This window comes from Corylus avellana, chromosome ca1 (genome assembly GCF_901000735.1).
Source record: "Corylus avellana chromosome ca1, CavTom2PMs-1.0".
Taxonomy (NCBI): Eukaryota; Viridiplantae; Streptophyta; class Magnoliopsida; order Fagales; family Betulaceae; genus Corylus; species Corylus avellana.
Window position 1 is genome coordinate 45,332,713 of NC_081541.1, and position 16,806 is coordinate 45,349,518.

General features: G+C 35.2%; 2 protein-coding genes across 13 annotated transcripts in view; both read right to left on the minus strand.

Moving 5' to 3' along the window:
- LOC132174980 (putative disease resistance protein At3g14460) overlaps window positions 1-8,671 on the minus strand; it is a 62,999-nt gene extending 54,328 nt beyond the window's left edge. For 6 of the 12 annotated variants that reach the window (XM_059586804.1, XM_059586797.1, XM_059586764.1 and 3 more), the window contains exons 1-3: window positions 5,867-8,671; window positions 5,497-5,677; window positions 5,223-5,336 (exon numbers count right to left, since the gene is read on the minus strand). In XM_059586804.1, coding sequence (XP_059442787.1) covers window positions 5,936-8,575 — 2,640 coding nt within the window. In that variant the 5' untranslated portion in view covers window positions 8,576-8,671 and the 3' untranslated portion in view covers window positions 5,223-5,336; window positions 5,497-5,677; window positions 5,867-5,935. Of the gene's footprint in view, window positions 1-4,375; window positions 4,776-4,881; window positions 4,976-5,083; window positions 5,139-5,222; window positions 5,337-5,496; window positions 5,678-5,866 lie in introns of those variants that run through there. The other 6 variants (XM_059586812.1, XM_059586773.1, XM_059586853.1 and 3 more) reach the window with 6 other exon arrangements.
- A 13-nt stretch (window positions 8,672-8,684) lies between these two features.
- On the minus strand, window positions 8,685-10,751 carry LOC132173419 (putative disease resistance RPP13-like protein 1). The gene is made up of 2 exons (XM_059584923.1): window positions 8,838-10,751; window positions 8,685-8,688 (listed from the first exon to the last, which is right to left on the minus strand). The coding sequence occupies exons 1-2, from the start codon at window positions 10,502-10,504 to the stop codon at window positions 8,685-8,687; spliced, it is 1,671 nt and encodes a 556-aa protein (XP_059440906.1). The 5' UTR covers window positions 10,505-10,751.
- Window positions 10,752-16,806: the final 6,055 nt, after the last annotated feature.

Here is a 16,806-nt window from a genome sequence, read left to right on the forward strand (position 1 = left end):
CAATTGTCCTTCACTGCCAACCCCATTAAATTCTATCTGAATAATCTCTATCTATCTGCTAATTAATTGGTCACCTCTTCATTTTAACAAACTCATTTTTATGCAAACCCAACAAGAATAGCAGCAAGAAATAGGAGAAACAGGATCTTTCCTTCTTTATATGACATAAACAAAAGGGATGCTTTTATGTTTACATGCATCTCATCAGTCACTTGTTGCATCCAATTTTATCTACCGACAGCTATGAAACCTTAATTGGTTTGAAATAAATTGTATTGTAACCCCTCTCCACAAAAAATGACAAAAACTATTTTATAATTTTTTTTAAAATTATTTCATTTCTTGTATTATCAAAATTATAATTTTTTTATATTTATAATTAGCAAAATGTTCGGACCGTAATTATAATTGCGCTCCAAGCATTTTCCCTAGTGACGATTGCAAGATTCGTGTGAGTTTTGAGTCCTTGTATGGTACATGTCCACTCCTTTTGCCACCACTGCAAACAAAAAAATCGTTGAGACAAATAATCACTTTGCAGTTGAATTTTCACAAATCAAGATACATTTCAGTTCCAATACTTTTATTTTATTTTTTGAAAAAAAAAAAAAAAAAAACCAAAGTTTTCAAATCCTATAAGATCCATTCATCAGAAACTTCTTCTAGTTAGTCTTCAGCTGAACTCAGTTTTCAAAAACTCATATGTTCAACTATCCGGCCGGTTCAATTACAAATTTTTTTTTATAGGTTTATGGTACTGATATTTTAATAGGTTTCACTTGAAAGCAAGCTACTTGATAAAACCGTTAACAAGAATTGAGGTCTCAATCGTTCAGTTTGTTTGGTGAATGTCATAATATAGCCCTAAAACAAACTCATGAACCTGAAGCTCCAAATGTATTGAACCGTCGTGCTTCAGCATTTGCACTTGCTTACCTTAATTTCCTGATCACTCTTTATGGTCTGAAACCAAAAAAAAGGTAAAAATTCCAGCCGTATGCATGAATATGTAACCAAGAAGCGTATACATCATTATAAACAAGTACAAGAAGATGATGGATTATATCTGAAACCTAAGAAAGTGAGAAGGATATATCTACACTTGGTAGTTAAAGACATATCATCCTAGAACATGACAGGAAGAGTGCATAACAACCTAATTTGTCTTGATCAAAAAGAGAGAAGACTCGTACCGTAAGAAAATGCTAATTCTAATTCAAATAAAACACATGATACATTGATAATGGGATTAAATCAGAAAAATTATAGGTGAAATGTCCCATATACCCACCCATGTATTTAAAAATTATTTAAGAAAAAACATAGAACCCATACCTTACAAATTGTTCTTTTATTTATTTATCTTTTATTTTATTTTTTATTTTTAAACCTGGTTATTTAAGGTATTTTGGCTTTATCCGTTAAGATTTAAATGAAAATTCTAACGGATGAATGACATTGCATTAATATTACCTTCACAGTGCTAATTAAATGCCGTCGATGTTGACCATCCTAAACCGCTTCTTCAACAAGTTTTTTCAAAAAGGTTCCTTTGTTGTATGTGTTAAGAAAACAAAAACATGAAACTAAGGGTTACGGCAAAAACATATATAGTGAGTAGTACATCTAAAAGCTCTTCATTATAAAATATTCTTTCAAGTACCTCAGGATCATCTAGAAGCCGAAGAGGACCAGATTCACGATTCAGAAGGTCTATGACAGTTTCATTGTAAATCTCCATTAATTGCAGAAACTCTCAAAACAAAAATCCCTCTCATGCACTCTCACTCTCAGGGTGCTGTGAGGTTGAAAAAAATCACACGTGCAGAGCAGATATAGAATCAACTTAATTTTGAAAAACTTTCAATTATACCAAGAATATATTTTCATTCAAAAGCAAGAAACAACTAAAGTTTTTGGTAATAATATAAGCGATAAGGTTTAACATGCACGAAATTAGTCGTTTCTAAATCCAATATCATAAGAATTAAGAATTAAGATGGTATAACATTCAACTTAATTTATGGTAAATGTCTTACGTCCACTGCTAGTCTGCCCATATGCAAAAGCAAAAAGAAATTGTGAACTACTTAGAATCATCCAAAAGGACCAGTATCACAAGGGAAACATACATGATTAAAACTTATTCAAGTTGCTGGCTACATTTGCAGTAACTGTAGTTACCATTCATTCCTGTAAGTGCAGATAAAGCAACATCCTTAATTAGCACCTTCTGAGTTGAGCATTCAAGACCAAAATTAATTAAACGTTATCTGTGATGTGTAAACAACAGGAAATCAAGCTTTCAATTTCTCTCAAGAAGCTAATTAAAGGACGTAGTCAATTTTACTGCCTAGAAATAAAATGTTCTAAAAATCCTTCCCAGTTAATGTTAAAAAGAAATTGATAATCTTATATGTTAATGGATGAATACATGCACTCTATCTAAAGCAAGGCATTCAATATGATCGATCACATCATTTCACTATATAATCATTGCAAAATAACAATATTATAATCATTATATCAATAATAAGTCCTTTCTTTTTTTTGGGAAACCTTTACTTATCGGTTATCGCCGAACGCCCATGATTTTTCATTATTTTTGCAATCATACCTTTAAATTTTAAAAAGTGTCAATTTAAAGTTACCGTCTTTCAAAAATTTGTAATGTCAATCCTCCCTTCAAAATTCAGTGTCAAATTAAATGGTTAATGAGTGAAATCCCCAAAAATATCCTTAAAATGTTTATAAAATTACAAAAATATATTGAATTTGGACTATGGTATTTTGAGGATTTCATTTCCTCCGTTATGATTTAACACTAAATTTGGACGAAATGGTTGACTTTGCAACCTTCTGAAAAATAGTAACCCTAAATTGATCAATTTTAAAGTTTAAAAGTATGATTACAAAAGTTACGAGATAATAAATGAATTTTTCCCTTTTTTTTTTTTTCTTTTTTCTTTGTAACTGTATCTGCAAGTCACATACACATGACACATCCAGTGCACCTTAAACTCATGATCTCATCCTAGACCCTATTCTTATAGAGGGAATAGATGCCATTTGAGGTAGATATCATTGGCATTAATAGTCTCAAGTCTTTTGAAGGTAGACAAACTAAATTATCACCGTGTAATATCTAATATTGGGAATTAATAAGGGGCTTGATTTTAATTCAGCAGCTAATTGTTGTAATGCAATACTAACAAGAATTAGACAGTACAGAAACCTACTTGCAAGAGAGAAGTCCTAGTTTCTTGAACAAAACTAGCTAAATTTCCTAAGTACTTGCATACCAAATAGAGTTTTCCTCAAGAAATCCTAAACTCAGCGAATCTCTGACATTGCGACATTGCATAACCAGTCTATTTTCTTTCAGCACACAATTTTGGTCTAAAGGGATGAAAATGTCTTTTTTTTTTTTTGAAGACTGACATCCATTTTTGTGAAATTTGATGCTATCGATCTTAAGATAATTAGGAGAATGGATTTTTTTAACCTTTTCTTAACTACTTGTTAAAACTTCTTAAAAACTTATATCTAAGTCAACTGGCCAAGTATTTCTCCCACGGAAATACTCTATTAATATACACACAACACTTTATGGGGATTTCTACCTAACCCCATAAGATTTCCTGCACTAGCAAAAGTACTTCCATGGGTTGCAACATTTCTTCTGCCTTCCTGTATGAGAAAGCTCTCAGAATTCATGTAAGTTTAAGGCTCCATTCAGCACAGAATTGGCAGGGACTTGAAATTTGTGAGAGATGGATCGAGCAAATAAGTGAGGGTGTGCTTTTTCCGATCCAGCTTCTCACTTTGGAAGATGATAAAATCTTTAATCAAATCTCACTTTGGTAATTCATATTTCAAATCTTGATACGAGTATACACACCAATGTTGCCTTTGTCCAAATAATAGTAATTCTGAAAAATGTACCATATTTTTCATATATTGTTGTATGAAAGGAATCGATCATTTTATCATTCATATTATTAGGAACCCAATACTTACTTTCTATCCAAAACTATGATTTTGATTGGAGTGGGGAATTCTACCTGTAAGCCCATTGTTTATTTGATTATATACTATATGGTATACTTATGCAGAGAAACATTGCAAACCTACTAACAAAAAATAATTCACCAGGAAAATTTAAAGCATTTTTGAATTCATAAGTGCATCCTTTGGTTGCAAGGAAAAATTTAAAAGTTCAAAAGAATCAAAAAGAAGCAAAGAAAAAACAAAAAGCAACTGAAACTGCAAAGCAGAGTTGCACACCTCTAATTCTAAATATTGGAAAATAGATTGTCCATTTCATTATCATAGCATTTTTTTAACATATGAGAATAGACATATAATTGAATGATTGGAGGAAAACTGTTTTGGTTACATAACCAATAACAGTGCAGTACCATGTATATATATAGCCAAAGGGCTCGTGTGTTTTTACAAGAGAAGAGAGGACTGAAACACATAACAGAAAACATTGAACATATTAAATTACATAACAGCAAACTAAGAGGAAAACAAGGAGCATGGAAGCTGGACAATTGTGTGCCGAGCTGAGATGAAAGGCTTGAAAGCCAGCAGAAAAAATGGACATCTGACATGTAGGAATCCTGGACAAATGGCGGCCTTCATCTTGTATTGGGATGCAGCAATCAGCTTGCATTGAGAGTTGAGAGGCTGGCCTTGTGTGGGCTGCTGAGTGTAGAAGAAGTGCCGTGAAAGTGAGGGTGATTGGGGAAGTCTTCTTCTGGTTGAAACTGAATTAGTTGGTTAGCATGTTTGATCACTTATAAAAAGGAATTTGTCTATTTGGAAACACAACATCCCAACAAATTATAAAATTGCAAGAGTAGTAAGTCATACCTCTTTCTATTCATAATCAGGATCAGTTTGTTCCTGGGAATACTGCATAAAGATAATCCCTCCTCTTCTCCATACCTATTTTGCTTGAAAGACGCTGAGAGAAATGTAACTAGATCAGCATGGTTCCTTCAATGCAATAAAGTTAATTCCCTTTTTTTTTAATCAATGAATAACCATAAAAAACAAAGGAGCAAAACATTACCATCAATATCCTGTTCATGACCAACATTATCTTCATTGAATACTTCGGGTTCCACCTACAAGGGTGTGATGCCAAATCATTGGAGAAAATGCAATAAATGCTCTAGGTTTGGTGTTTAGGCTGGGAGTGTTGAACTTACAGGTTTCTTCTCTTTTGTCAAGCCAACAAAGGCACTCATAGTAATGAAAAAATTCAATGTTCGAAGGCTTTCACTCTCTGCTTGGTCGCTGAGGCAATTCAACAAACACCTGTTCTGCATTTATCCGAACCCAACAAGAACATTGAGAAATAGGAGCAACATAGGATCTCTTTAACACAAACATTCAGACAAAAACAAAAGAGCCTTTTATATCAACACAACGCCAATGACAAGCATAAAATTCACAAACAGGAAAATTAACAAATATACAAACCTAAGTTCCAAAACATCCAGATTGTTTCTTAGGAAAATATGAAGTCTAGTTGGAGAGATTACAAGTATATTTGTGGGGGATGACGCATGTTCTCCTCCTGCTACTAACAGTTTAGAGGCCTCTTGAACAGCGTGATGTGTGGCTCATGGCGATGACTTGCATAGTGGACCCGCCCACGGCTCTGTTGAACCCCAAAAGAAATGAGAGAAATAAGAATAAATGCAAATTATTTAAAAATCTTCCAAAGAAGATGAAAAATGGGAAATAATATCAAAAACCCTAATTACTTCGAGGAGGAAGCACTAAGCCGTCCCTGCTGGAAGTCGAAGAAAAGCCAGAAGCAAAAGAACTAATGTGAAAATAAACTGACCTTGGATTTGTTCCTTGGCACTTCTCTAGCATCTAAATAAAACAGAGCAACTGAGTGTAGGGGGGCCCTTCACTTTGATTCCTCCTCTTCTGAGTCATAGATGAACCTATTATCAATCTCAACCCAAGGGATGTGGGCTATCGTGGGCCACTCTTGTCCTTTATCCTTCTTGCAGCGTTCTTTCAACAGAGGACAGTCTTTAATTTTGAGTCTCTGGAGGGAGGGAGGCAAGCCATCCTTTGTAAAGGATTTGAGATTTTTACACTCTTCGATATCCAGTTTTTCAAGAGAGGTGAGGTTTCGAAGGGAAGGCAGATTTTTCAGATTGGGGAATCTTCTGATGGTGAGTTCCGGGAGTGAGGGAGGCAAGCCATCCTTTGGAAAGGATGTGAGATTTTCACACTTAACGATATCCAGTTTTTCAAGAGAGGTGAGGTTTCGAAGGGAAGGCAGATTTTTCAGATTGGGGAAGCTTTTGATGCTGAGTTCCTGGAGTGAGGGAGGCAAGCCATCCTCTGGAAAGGATGTGAGATTTTCACACTCTTCGATATACAGTTTTTCAAGAGAGGTGAGGTTTCGAAGGGAAGGCAGATTTTTCAGATTGGGGAAGCTTGAGATGGTGAGGGTAGTAAGAGATGCAGGCAACATCTTCTCAGCTGGAAAGGACTCCACATTAGGACATCCACCTGTAATAGAAAGATGTTGAAGAGAGGTAAGCCTGTGCAGCCCCCATTCAAGCAAGGCCTCAGTGAAGTTGCAATTCCCAATTGTAAGTGATGTTAGGTTGGCGGGAAAACCCTCTTCCGAAAAGGATGATACCACGCTTGCCACGCTTGGACTCCACCTCCAAATGTATAAATTTTGAAGTGAGGTGATGTTGTGAATGCAGTTAGGTAGGGCAATATCATCATCAATCGTTAACTCTCTAAGGTTGCTAGGGAGCAACCCTTCGTCTGGGAAGGAAACAAAAGCTGGACACGAACGAATTTCAATCGTGTCTAGATGGCTGAGGGTGTGTATGCCCGTGGGTAAGGATTTAAGGTTTTTACACCACCTAATTTGAATCTTTTCAAGAGACGAGTTGTGATGGAAGCTCTTCGCTATTGACTCCAGCTTTGAACAATCCAAAATCTCAAGGTGTTGAAGTGTTGCAGGCAATTCTTCACTTTTCGCTATTGACTCCAGCTGTCCACATTCCAGAATCTCAAGGTGTTGAAGTGTTGCAGGCAATTCTCCACTTTTCGCTATTGACTCCAGCTGTCCACAATCTTTAACATCGAGGTGTTTAAGTGTTGCCAATAATTCTACGCTAGATGTTAAGAATTTGAGGGATGGACACTTCCAAATCTCCAAGAACTCAAGAAGAGATGTGCTAGTACTGCAACTATTGGCATCATCCTCATCAAGTAAAATTATCATACTCTTGCAATTCTGTATGCATAGCCGCTTAAGTATTGGAGGTAGCTGGCCTATTGCAAAGTGCTTCAGTGAATCACATCCACTAATCTCAATGCGCTCAATACACGTGTTGTTGTACATGATTTCCTTGGGTAAAAATTCCATGCCATTGTGGGTGGATGGCATACCCTGTTTTGGTTGCTCTTTTGCTTCTTCTGCCGAAGAAAATGGTTTCCAAATCTTCAAGTTACAAAGACGTGGGAGGGATTGTAATAATCCCACATCATTTGACCACAAATGTGTCAACTCCTCACAATTTTCAATATTTAGTTTTTCTACATGTGTTAGTCCTTCGAGAATAAACCCTTCTATTGGAGATTTGAATTCTGAAATTGTTGAAAAGGACTTGGAATTTAGTGAGTTGAAGACAACCTTATTTTCACGCATCACCCCTTCGGATCCTTCAATTTGTAGTCTGCAAAGCTCAGGAAAGCTTGAAATTGAAACCACCAACCTCGGACAGTATCGTACCAAAACATTTTCTAGTAAAGGAAAATGGTTAGGTAACTTCCCCAACAACTTGGGACAATTTGTAATGGAAAGCTTACGCAGGTTTCTAAACTCTTGATTAGGGATCCAGTTCTCCCATTCTTCCATATTGTTGAAACACAAAGTTTCCAAGGATTCAAAAGGTTGTGAGCAACTAACCCCATAAAACTCATGACCGACATTCTTCACCCTCGCCGTGCCTTTAATGAAAAGGTGTTTGAGTGATTGTAGTTGGCCCACTGGTGGCAATGACGTGCACATTTTACAATTTTCAATTGTTAAAGCCACCATATGAGAAAATGAATGACCTGCTAACCAAGTTGGAAATTTCATACCACCATAACACTTGATAGTGAGCTCTTTCAAAGTCTTGTGAGGTTGTAGCATGTTGAGTACCTCAAATTCACTTGTTCTGTCGAGTGACTCATCCAATCTGTTACTCCATTCCAAGCACAACGCAATAAGATCAGTCTTTTCAATTAACTTAGCATCGCTTGCATCCCTGGGTTCAGTGACATTCTCCAATTGTGAGATGATGAGTGTTCCGCGAAGATGCAACAAAGAACCTAGCTCTCTTAAAGTGAAGCAGCTGCCTTTTCCCACAATTAGATTAGACAATGTTCGGAGATGAGTTAATTTACCTATTTGAGGAGGCATTCCTTCCAGCTTAATTGCACCGAGAATGTTGAGGTGGCGCAAGTTGATCAGGTTGCCCAAATTTGACGGCAATTTCTTTAGATAAGAACATTTCTTCAGAATCATTGTCTGTAAGTTGCATAGAGTGGTTGTTGATTCAGGCAAACCTCTAATATTAGTGTAAGAAAGGTCAAGGTACCGTAGATGTTTCAAATCGCCAATTGAATCTGGTACCTCAACTATGCAGTACCCCCTCAAAGAGAGGGCTCTTAAACATAGTAATTTCGGCAACAATTGATGAGGAACATTATGAGTCAAATAACAACCATAAGGAGGTGGAAGAGGGAGGAAGGTACGTAGACATTTGAGTTCAAAAAAATGCTCAAACCTTTTAGCAATATCATAGGCGTCACCCAAGTAAGAAGAGTGTCGAACCTTTTTAGGAAATCTCCTTCTATTACCACCCCGAATTTCATCCTCCATCCTAAAGCATATATCTCCTGCAATCCTTTGAGCCAAATCTTTGATGAGGTCATGCATCACAAATCGTAGTTTCTTCGTGCTTGATTGTTGGAAAAAGGACCTTGACAACAAATCTTGAAAATACTCGCTACCTAGATCTTCCATTTGCGTATCCTCTTTCGGTGGTTGAATTAGACCTTCTGCCATCCACAACAAAATCAACTGCTGCTCTTTAAATTCACAGTCCTCTGGGAGTATTGAACAATACATAAAGCACCTTTTTAAATGTGGGGGAAGATGGTGGTAGCTCAACATAAGGGCGGGAACAATTCCACTTCTCTCCTCTGGTATATCCCATATCTTGCTCTTAAGTACATTTTCCCACTCATTACGGTCCTTTTTAGTGCGCAAGAGGCCTCCGAGGGTCTTTGCCGCCAAAGGCAAGCCTTTACATCTTTCAACGATTTTTTCACCACTCTCTTGGAGGTCCGGATGTGCATTGAAGTTGCTTGCCCCCAGTGCATGTTGGGTAAATACAGACAAACATGCATCTTTTGACAGCACTTCCAAACGGTAATGGTATTCTGGAATGGAACGTGTTGTTAATGAAACTCTCTCATTACGAGTTGTGATAACAATTGTACTTCCGGGAGCCCCTGCTAGGAAAGGAGCACGCAAGATAGTCCAGTCATCGTAGTTCTCATTCCAAAGATCATCCAAAACGACTAGAAACTTTTTTCCTTTCAGATTCTTCTCTAGTTTGACTTGCAACAAATTCAAATCATCGTCGTCACAGCTTTCAGTGGTGACCATTTTCAAAACTGCTTTTGTGACTCTAACAACATTGAAATCTTCGGAAACACAAGCCCATGCTTTTAACTCAAAAAAGCTTTGCACTTTTTCATCATGGAATAAAAGTTTGGCAAGAGTTGTCTTTCCTATGCCCCCCATACCAAGAATGGGAATCACAGAAACTTTATCTCTAGCATCACTGCGTTTTTCACTCAGCAACACTTGAAGGATAGCCTCTTTATCTTTTTCCCTGCCAAAAACATAAGCATCTGTCATTAAAGAGGTTGGCTCCAGTGTCCCTCTTCTTCTGTTTGATCTCCCACGATCAGCAGCTTCTTCCAATTTCAGTCGACCTTTTCGTTCGACAATTTCATCGAATCGAGCAGAGATCTCCTCTATCTTTGAAACCAGACTAACATTGAGCTTAAGAGCACTTGGAGTCAAACCAATGCAACAGGTAGGGATGAGTTTCCGTAACTTACTTGTGCTGGCCTGATCATCATCTCCTCCCTTCAATTTGCGTTGCAAAGCTTCCGTGGCGAACTCATCAAGTATGTCCTCCACATCGTAAGCCAAGTCTCTAAGATCATCCAACCACAGTTTTACTGCCCTGGATTGCTTCTCATCATGCTGCTTTCCATCCGCATCATCAAGGACTGCCTGGATTCCTTCCAACGTATGCTTCCACTTGTTCAGCTTTTCTCCGAGTCCCACATGTCGGCGTGCAAAGTTGAGCAACTCGCCAGACGCCAATTGGTCAAAGAGCAGTTGGATTAACGGAGAAAGGAAAAGCTCTGCCATGGTTTTCTTTCTAGAAAGGTACGATGAGGAAACTCAGAATTCTCGAAGCACAAGTAAGTGGTATCTTCTGTGAAGTGAAGGGTTGAAGGAGTATCAAAAGTTCATATGTTATTTAATTATTACTTTAATGTGTGTCTAGTTTAGATTAATTTATGTTAAAAAAATCAAATAGTAGGTTAGTTGGGAGTCGATGTATCAAAATTCTATCCCGTCAAATAATGCAAAGTGTCGGCTTTCTTTTGGTTGAATGAGCTGCAGCCTGCAGGGGACCATGTGCTTTGAAAAGGAAAAGTCGAAGAATTGTACGAAGGCTTTGGTATCACTAAATAGACCCAAATTATTAAAATAAAAATATAAAAAGAATATAAAAAAGAGAGAAAGTATTACAGGTAAAAAGAGCCAAAGTATTTTTTAATAAAAGAAAAAAAAAATAACACTAAATTGACCCAAAAGTATTACAGGTAACCAATATTAAAAGCTTAATTGACCCAAAGTATATCCTTTCGGATTTGATTTGGTTTAGGTGCCATAAAAATTAAAATTACAATATACATTTTTTGTAATTTTCTTTTTAAAGCATATAAGCCAAATCTTTAATATTTTGAAGTGTTTAGATGAAAATGAAGAAAGTGAGTCAAACCAGTGATTTCGGACGTTGCTTGAAAAAAAACACAGAAAAATTGATTGAAGGAAGATGGATGGTAATTGCAAACAGGTGAACAAAAGATCAGACTGCAGGTCTTTTGCTTTTACACCAAAAAAAACTCTGTGAATGGCGATGATGGAGCCTTTTTAGTTTTTACTCAAAAGTCTTTGCTAAATGCTTGGCAAACGGATGACAAAAAAAACAAAAAACAAAAACCCCTTTCATTTTCCCATTTCGTACTTTGTTCAACACAATAGGTAGTCAGACCAAAACTAAAATTTTAGGGAATTACCAAATTATTTGTAATGTTCAATTGAAGCAATATCTTTCAAAATTACAATGTAGTATTTTTGTATTTTAAAAAATAAATAAATAAATAAATTATGTAATTTTTGGTGCAGAGGGATTACAATATAATACAGCTGTTGGGAAAGTATATTGGTGATGATACAAAGACTTAGTTTTAATAGTTTAGAAGTCTCTCTCTTTGTCTAATAATGTAAGTGTAGGTGAACTTTCTATTTTGCTTTTTCTTTGATTCCTTTCGTACTAAATCATGGAGTAGCTAGAGTCCACCATTGTTGAACTCATTCAAGTAAGCCAACGGAATCCAATGCTCTCTCTCTGTCTCTTTACCAGGAAAAAAAACAGAAGAAAGACAAAGAAACAAAGGAAATTAAGAAAAAGATTTTCACAATCCAATAAAGTCTGTCTCACCACCACTTTCTCTGTCTCATCAATACCTCTCTCCACTACTTTTTAAGGCTATTGACTATTCAGTATGGAATAGGAAATGAAATGGAAAGGAGACGAGACGGTAAAAGAGTAAAATTGTCAATTTTTCCCATCTTAAAATAATTAATCGTTCCTCTCAATTTTAATTTAAAATTTTTTTTTTTACATGTCTGCGTAAGAAGGGAGAAGAAAATTTAAACTTGTGACTACCACTTCATAAGGCGTAGTTTCAACCGATTGAGCTATCTCTTGAGGACAATTCTATTTCTTTTGAGATGAAGATGATCATTCTTCATTGAGTATGCACCCAAAAAAAAAAAAAAAACAGTTTTACGCTTCTCCAACAACATGCAATAGGTAAAATATTGCGGGAAAAAAAGTGCAATTCTTTATTTTAGTTATTTTTTTGGAAACTTTATTTTGGACTCCCGAACTACTATGCGTTTTGAGAAGATTTTTCCAAATTTTAAAAACTCTCAAAAGTGAACTTTTTTTTTTTGACATGTCCGCATAAGAGGGGGGAGAGGGATTCGAACTAGTGACTTCCGCTTCATTAGGCGTGGTCCCAGCCGATTGAACTACCTCTTTGGGACACCTTGTAAACTTTTAATTTAATGCAATGTACCCCTCCATTAGTATTTAAACGTTAAAAGTACTAAAATGACTATTATAATACTCCTAAATTTTCAATTTAATGCAATATATCACATCAGTTTTTACACGTTAAAAGTGATAAGATAACCATATGAATTTGAAATTAAAAATTAAAAAATAATAATAAAGTTATTATAAAAAAATTAATCACAAGGTGACCCATGATCCAGTGACCATTTTTTTTCTTCATTTTTTTATTTTAAACAAAAAAAAAAAGAAAAATTGAAGGGTAATTTTATCTTTTTATGGTTTTCGTTAGGGTTTAATGACAAAAATTGACGAAGAGGCGTAAATTGTATCAACTTGAAAGTTGGAGGGGTGAAATTGAGAGTTTTTAAATTTGAAGGGTTCTTTTCAAAACGCATGATTGTTCAAGAGTCATTTGTGAAGTTTTCTTATATATTTTTTTTTATATGCCCTTTAATATATTCTCTAGCTACTTGCTTTTAAATATGAATCTTCATTCTTTGTAATTATATTCTATTTTTCATATTTTCATTTGAATGAGAGACGAATGGTGGGAACAATTTTTTATTTGGACATTGTGCTACAATAAATAGCAAGAAATTGTTATTTACTGTAGTTTCTATTTTTCATAAAGAAATGCTAAACATGCTAAGAAGTTGTTAAAATTGCTCCTTTTTTTACTTCCATGCCAGTAGATTGGCTAGAAGTAAATAAGCACGATATTCAAATAAAAAATTGTTTCTCACCATTCTTCTCTCTTTCAAATAAAAATATGAAAAAGAGAAATGCTAGTGCTACACATCAAAAATTTTAACTAATATTTTACCTAATATGTTGGAAATGCTACGTGTACGTGTAACTTAACATATTTAAACATGCCACTCTAAGGTTGAACAAACTAGTATATATATATATATATGTGTGTGTGATAATCACACATTTTATTAAAAATTAATGTGAAATTAAAAAAAGACACGTAATAATCACAACTCTTAAAAAAAAAAAAATGTTTAACAAAGGGACATGTCTTGTCCTGTCCTGTCCATTTTACCTAATAATGCAATAATTTATAGGTCTTCCATGAATAATTTAATCGGCTGAGGACCATGCTTTATGAAGCAAAATTTACTAGTTTAAAACTATCATATCCTCTTGTGCGAATATGTTAAAAAAAAAAACAATAGGTTATGCAAAGAAACATCACAAGCTCACAAAGAGCAATTCACCAATCCCAATTACCTAACTTTTTTTGTGGAGGATCAGGTCGCAATGATGCTACTTCAATTTGTAATGGTCTGTTTGGTCACCTCTTCATTTTAACAAACGCATTTTTATGCTTATATGCAAACCCAACAACAATAGGAAACTCACTCATTATACTGACCTTTGAATTTATTTGTTGACACTTATTAAGCTAATTGATCTTACTCCACTTGTTTTTCAATAAAACCTATATAATTTTATAGATATATTTTGATACTATCAAAACCCGACATGCAAACGCATATTACCACCCCGGTTGTTATGGACTTGTAAAAAGACTTAATATGAATTGTGAAAATCTTTTCCTTGAATGGGCTCCATGGCCATGTGATTTACGGAGACTGCATAATTGGCCACATTCAAGTAACCAACAGAATCCAAAACTCTCTATCTTTACCAGGAAAAAAAAGAAGAAAGACAGAAAAAGATTTCTACAATCCAATAAAGTTGATCATCAGCACCAGTTGTCGTTGTAGGCCATACTTTGTATATCGATTTGCTCCCCTGATTTGAAATATTTAAACAAAAAGTCGGTCAAACAAGTAATTTCGGACGTTGGTTGGGAAAAAACAGAGAAGAATTGATTGAAGGAAGATGGATGGTAATTGCAAACAGGTGGACAAAACATCAGACTGCAGGCCTTCTTATGCTTTTACACCAAAAATTTAAACCCCTTTCATTTTCCCATTTCGTACTCTGTTCAATACAATAGGTAGTCAGAATAAAACTAACACAATAGCTAGAGTCCACCATTAAAGTCTCCATCATCATCGTCAAAATCCAGAATTTCACTACCTAAATAGAGCTTTCTATTTTGCTTGGAGGTGATACAAAGACTTGTTTACAAGTCGTCTCTTCTTGTCAAATAATGCGAAGTACTGTGAGCTTTCTTTTTTGCTTTTTTTATTGATTTATTTCTAACTAAATCATTGAGATTGAGTGGAGGAGTCGTCGACAATCGAATATAGTGTCAGCTTTTCTCTTTTGCTTCTATCTTTGATTCCTTTCATAATAAATCACTGAGTGGAGTCCACCATACTTGGCCACATTCAAGTAACCAACGGAATCCAAAGCTCTCTGTCTCTTTACCAGGAAAAAATCAATAAGAAGACAAAGAAACAAAGGAAAGGTAAGATTTCCACAATCACTTTGCAGGGCAGTTTCTGTCTCATGTCATTCTCATCAATGCCTCTCCACTACTTTTGAAGGCTACGGAAATGCATAAGAAAAAGAGCAAGCGGACTGTTAGGTGTCCCAACGATTCTTTTCAAAATTCTTCTCAAATAATGTAGCAAAATACTATTTTGTTTGGAATTGAGAGACAAAAGAAAAAAAATGAAAAAATTTTGAAGGAGAAAAATACTTGCCATATTATTTGAAAAGTATTTTGAAAAGAATCCTTTAGAATATCTAGCATTATCCAAAGAGCAATGAGTTTTTCATATGGTTAAATACAATATTTTTTGCAACTCTGATTTTTTTATTTTATTTTTTATCACGCTATCTATTTTAGTTTTTATTTATTTTTAAATATTATTTTAATTATATTTTATTTCTCATATTTTCATTCGAAGGAGAGAAGAATAGGGAGAAATAATTTTTTATTTCAACATTATGCTAGAGTAAATAGCAAGAATATGTTGTCGGTTTGAAAGAATAGTAGCGGATCTTATTAAAAGTCTGAAATGTAATACGTCAGTTTTAACGCTTGTATCTTTGTAGCTTATGCTACGAATACTTTAGAGCTTGCCCTGTATTTTAAGAGCTTTTGCTCTGCTCTTTTTTTTTTTTTTTTTGAGACTAATATGTTTCCTAAGAAAAAAAAAAAAAAAAACTACTATGGTGTAGGTTCTCTTTATGCTCCCCTACACCTACTCACCCATGATAAATTTGGTCTGACCAACCAAATCGATTTAAGTTTGGCCGGCCTAGATTAGTTCAAGCTAAACCGACCTAACGTAGGTGACATCCAGCCGACTTGTAGGCATCCTTGCCAACGGGCATAGCTTAAGGTCATATCAAAGGTTGGCCGTTTTAATTATTAGGGAAAGCCTAATCCCAAGAGAGTTTATTATACAGTACACCAATTAGTATTATTCTCAAGAGTGTCATTATGCTCGGTCCCTTACGAGTTGATCTTATGCAAACCCAACAAGAATACCAAACTCATTAAAAGCACTACAAAAAAAAAAAAAAGGCCATTTTTTGACGTGGCAAACAGTAGTTATTTTTTGCCACGTCAACATTTACTGACGTGTCATAATTGACACTTTAGTAAATCCAACACGTCAGAAAATTGCTGACGTGCCATTTTTGGCATGTCAAAAAAATTCCTAACGTGTGAAAAAATAGCACGTTAGGAATTTCTGACGTGTCATTTTTTAACACGTAAGAAATTTTTTTTGACGTGTTAAATCCAACACATCAGTATTTCCTAACGTGTTGGATTTAACACGTCAGGAATTTCTGACGTGCTATATTTGGCACATCATAAATTGCCAATTCCTGACACCCATATTCTTCACAACTAAGACTCGTCAGGATTGCCCCGTCAGGAGGGTTTACTGACGTGTCAGACAACCTGACACGTCAGTAAATCTATATCAATAAAAAATCCTTTTTTTGTAGTGAACAGACCTTGGAATTTATTTGTTGACACTTATTAAGCCAATTGATGTTGCCTGGCTTGTTCTTCAATAATCCTAATAATGAATTGATCTTACCGTTTATCAAACACTCCACTAATATTCTAACTTCCAGGCCCTTTGATTTTCCAATTTCTCACTTTATTTGATATCAACATAGGGATGTTTTTATGTTTCAATCTTAAACGATTCTTGCATCCAATTTTGTCCACAATTCATAGACCATTATAATCGTCCATAGCATGGCTATGGTAACATTATGGATGCCAACATCACCAAGAATCCAAATTTACTTTTCTTTTTTTTTTGTGGAGACCCCAAATCCCAATGATTCACCAAATCTATAATGATCAACAACATCCCAATTTATTAATGAAAAACTTATTGGGTGG

Excerpts from the sequence above, each read along its gene's own strand:
- LOC132173419 (XM_059584923.1), bottom strand. The coding sequence starts at position 10,504 with ATGGCAGAGCTTTTCCTTTCTCCGTTAATCCAACTGCTCTTTGACCAA.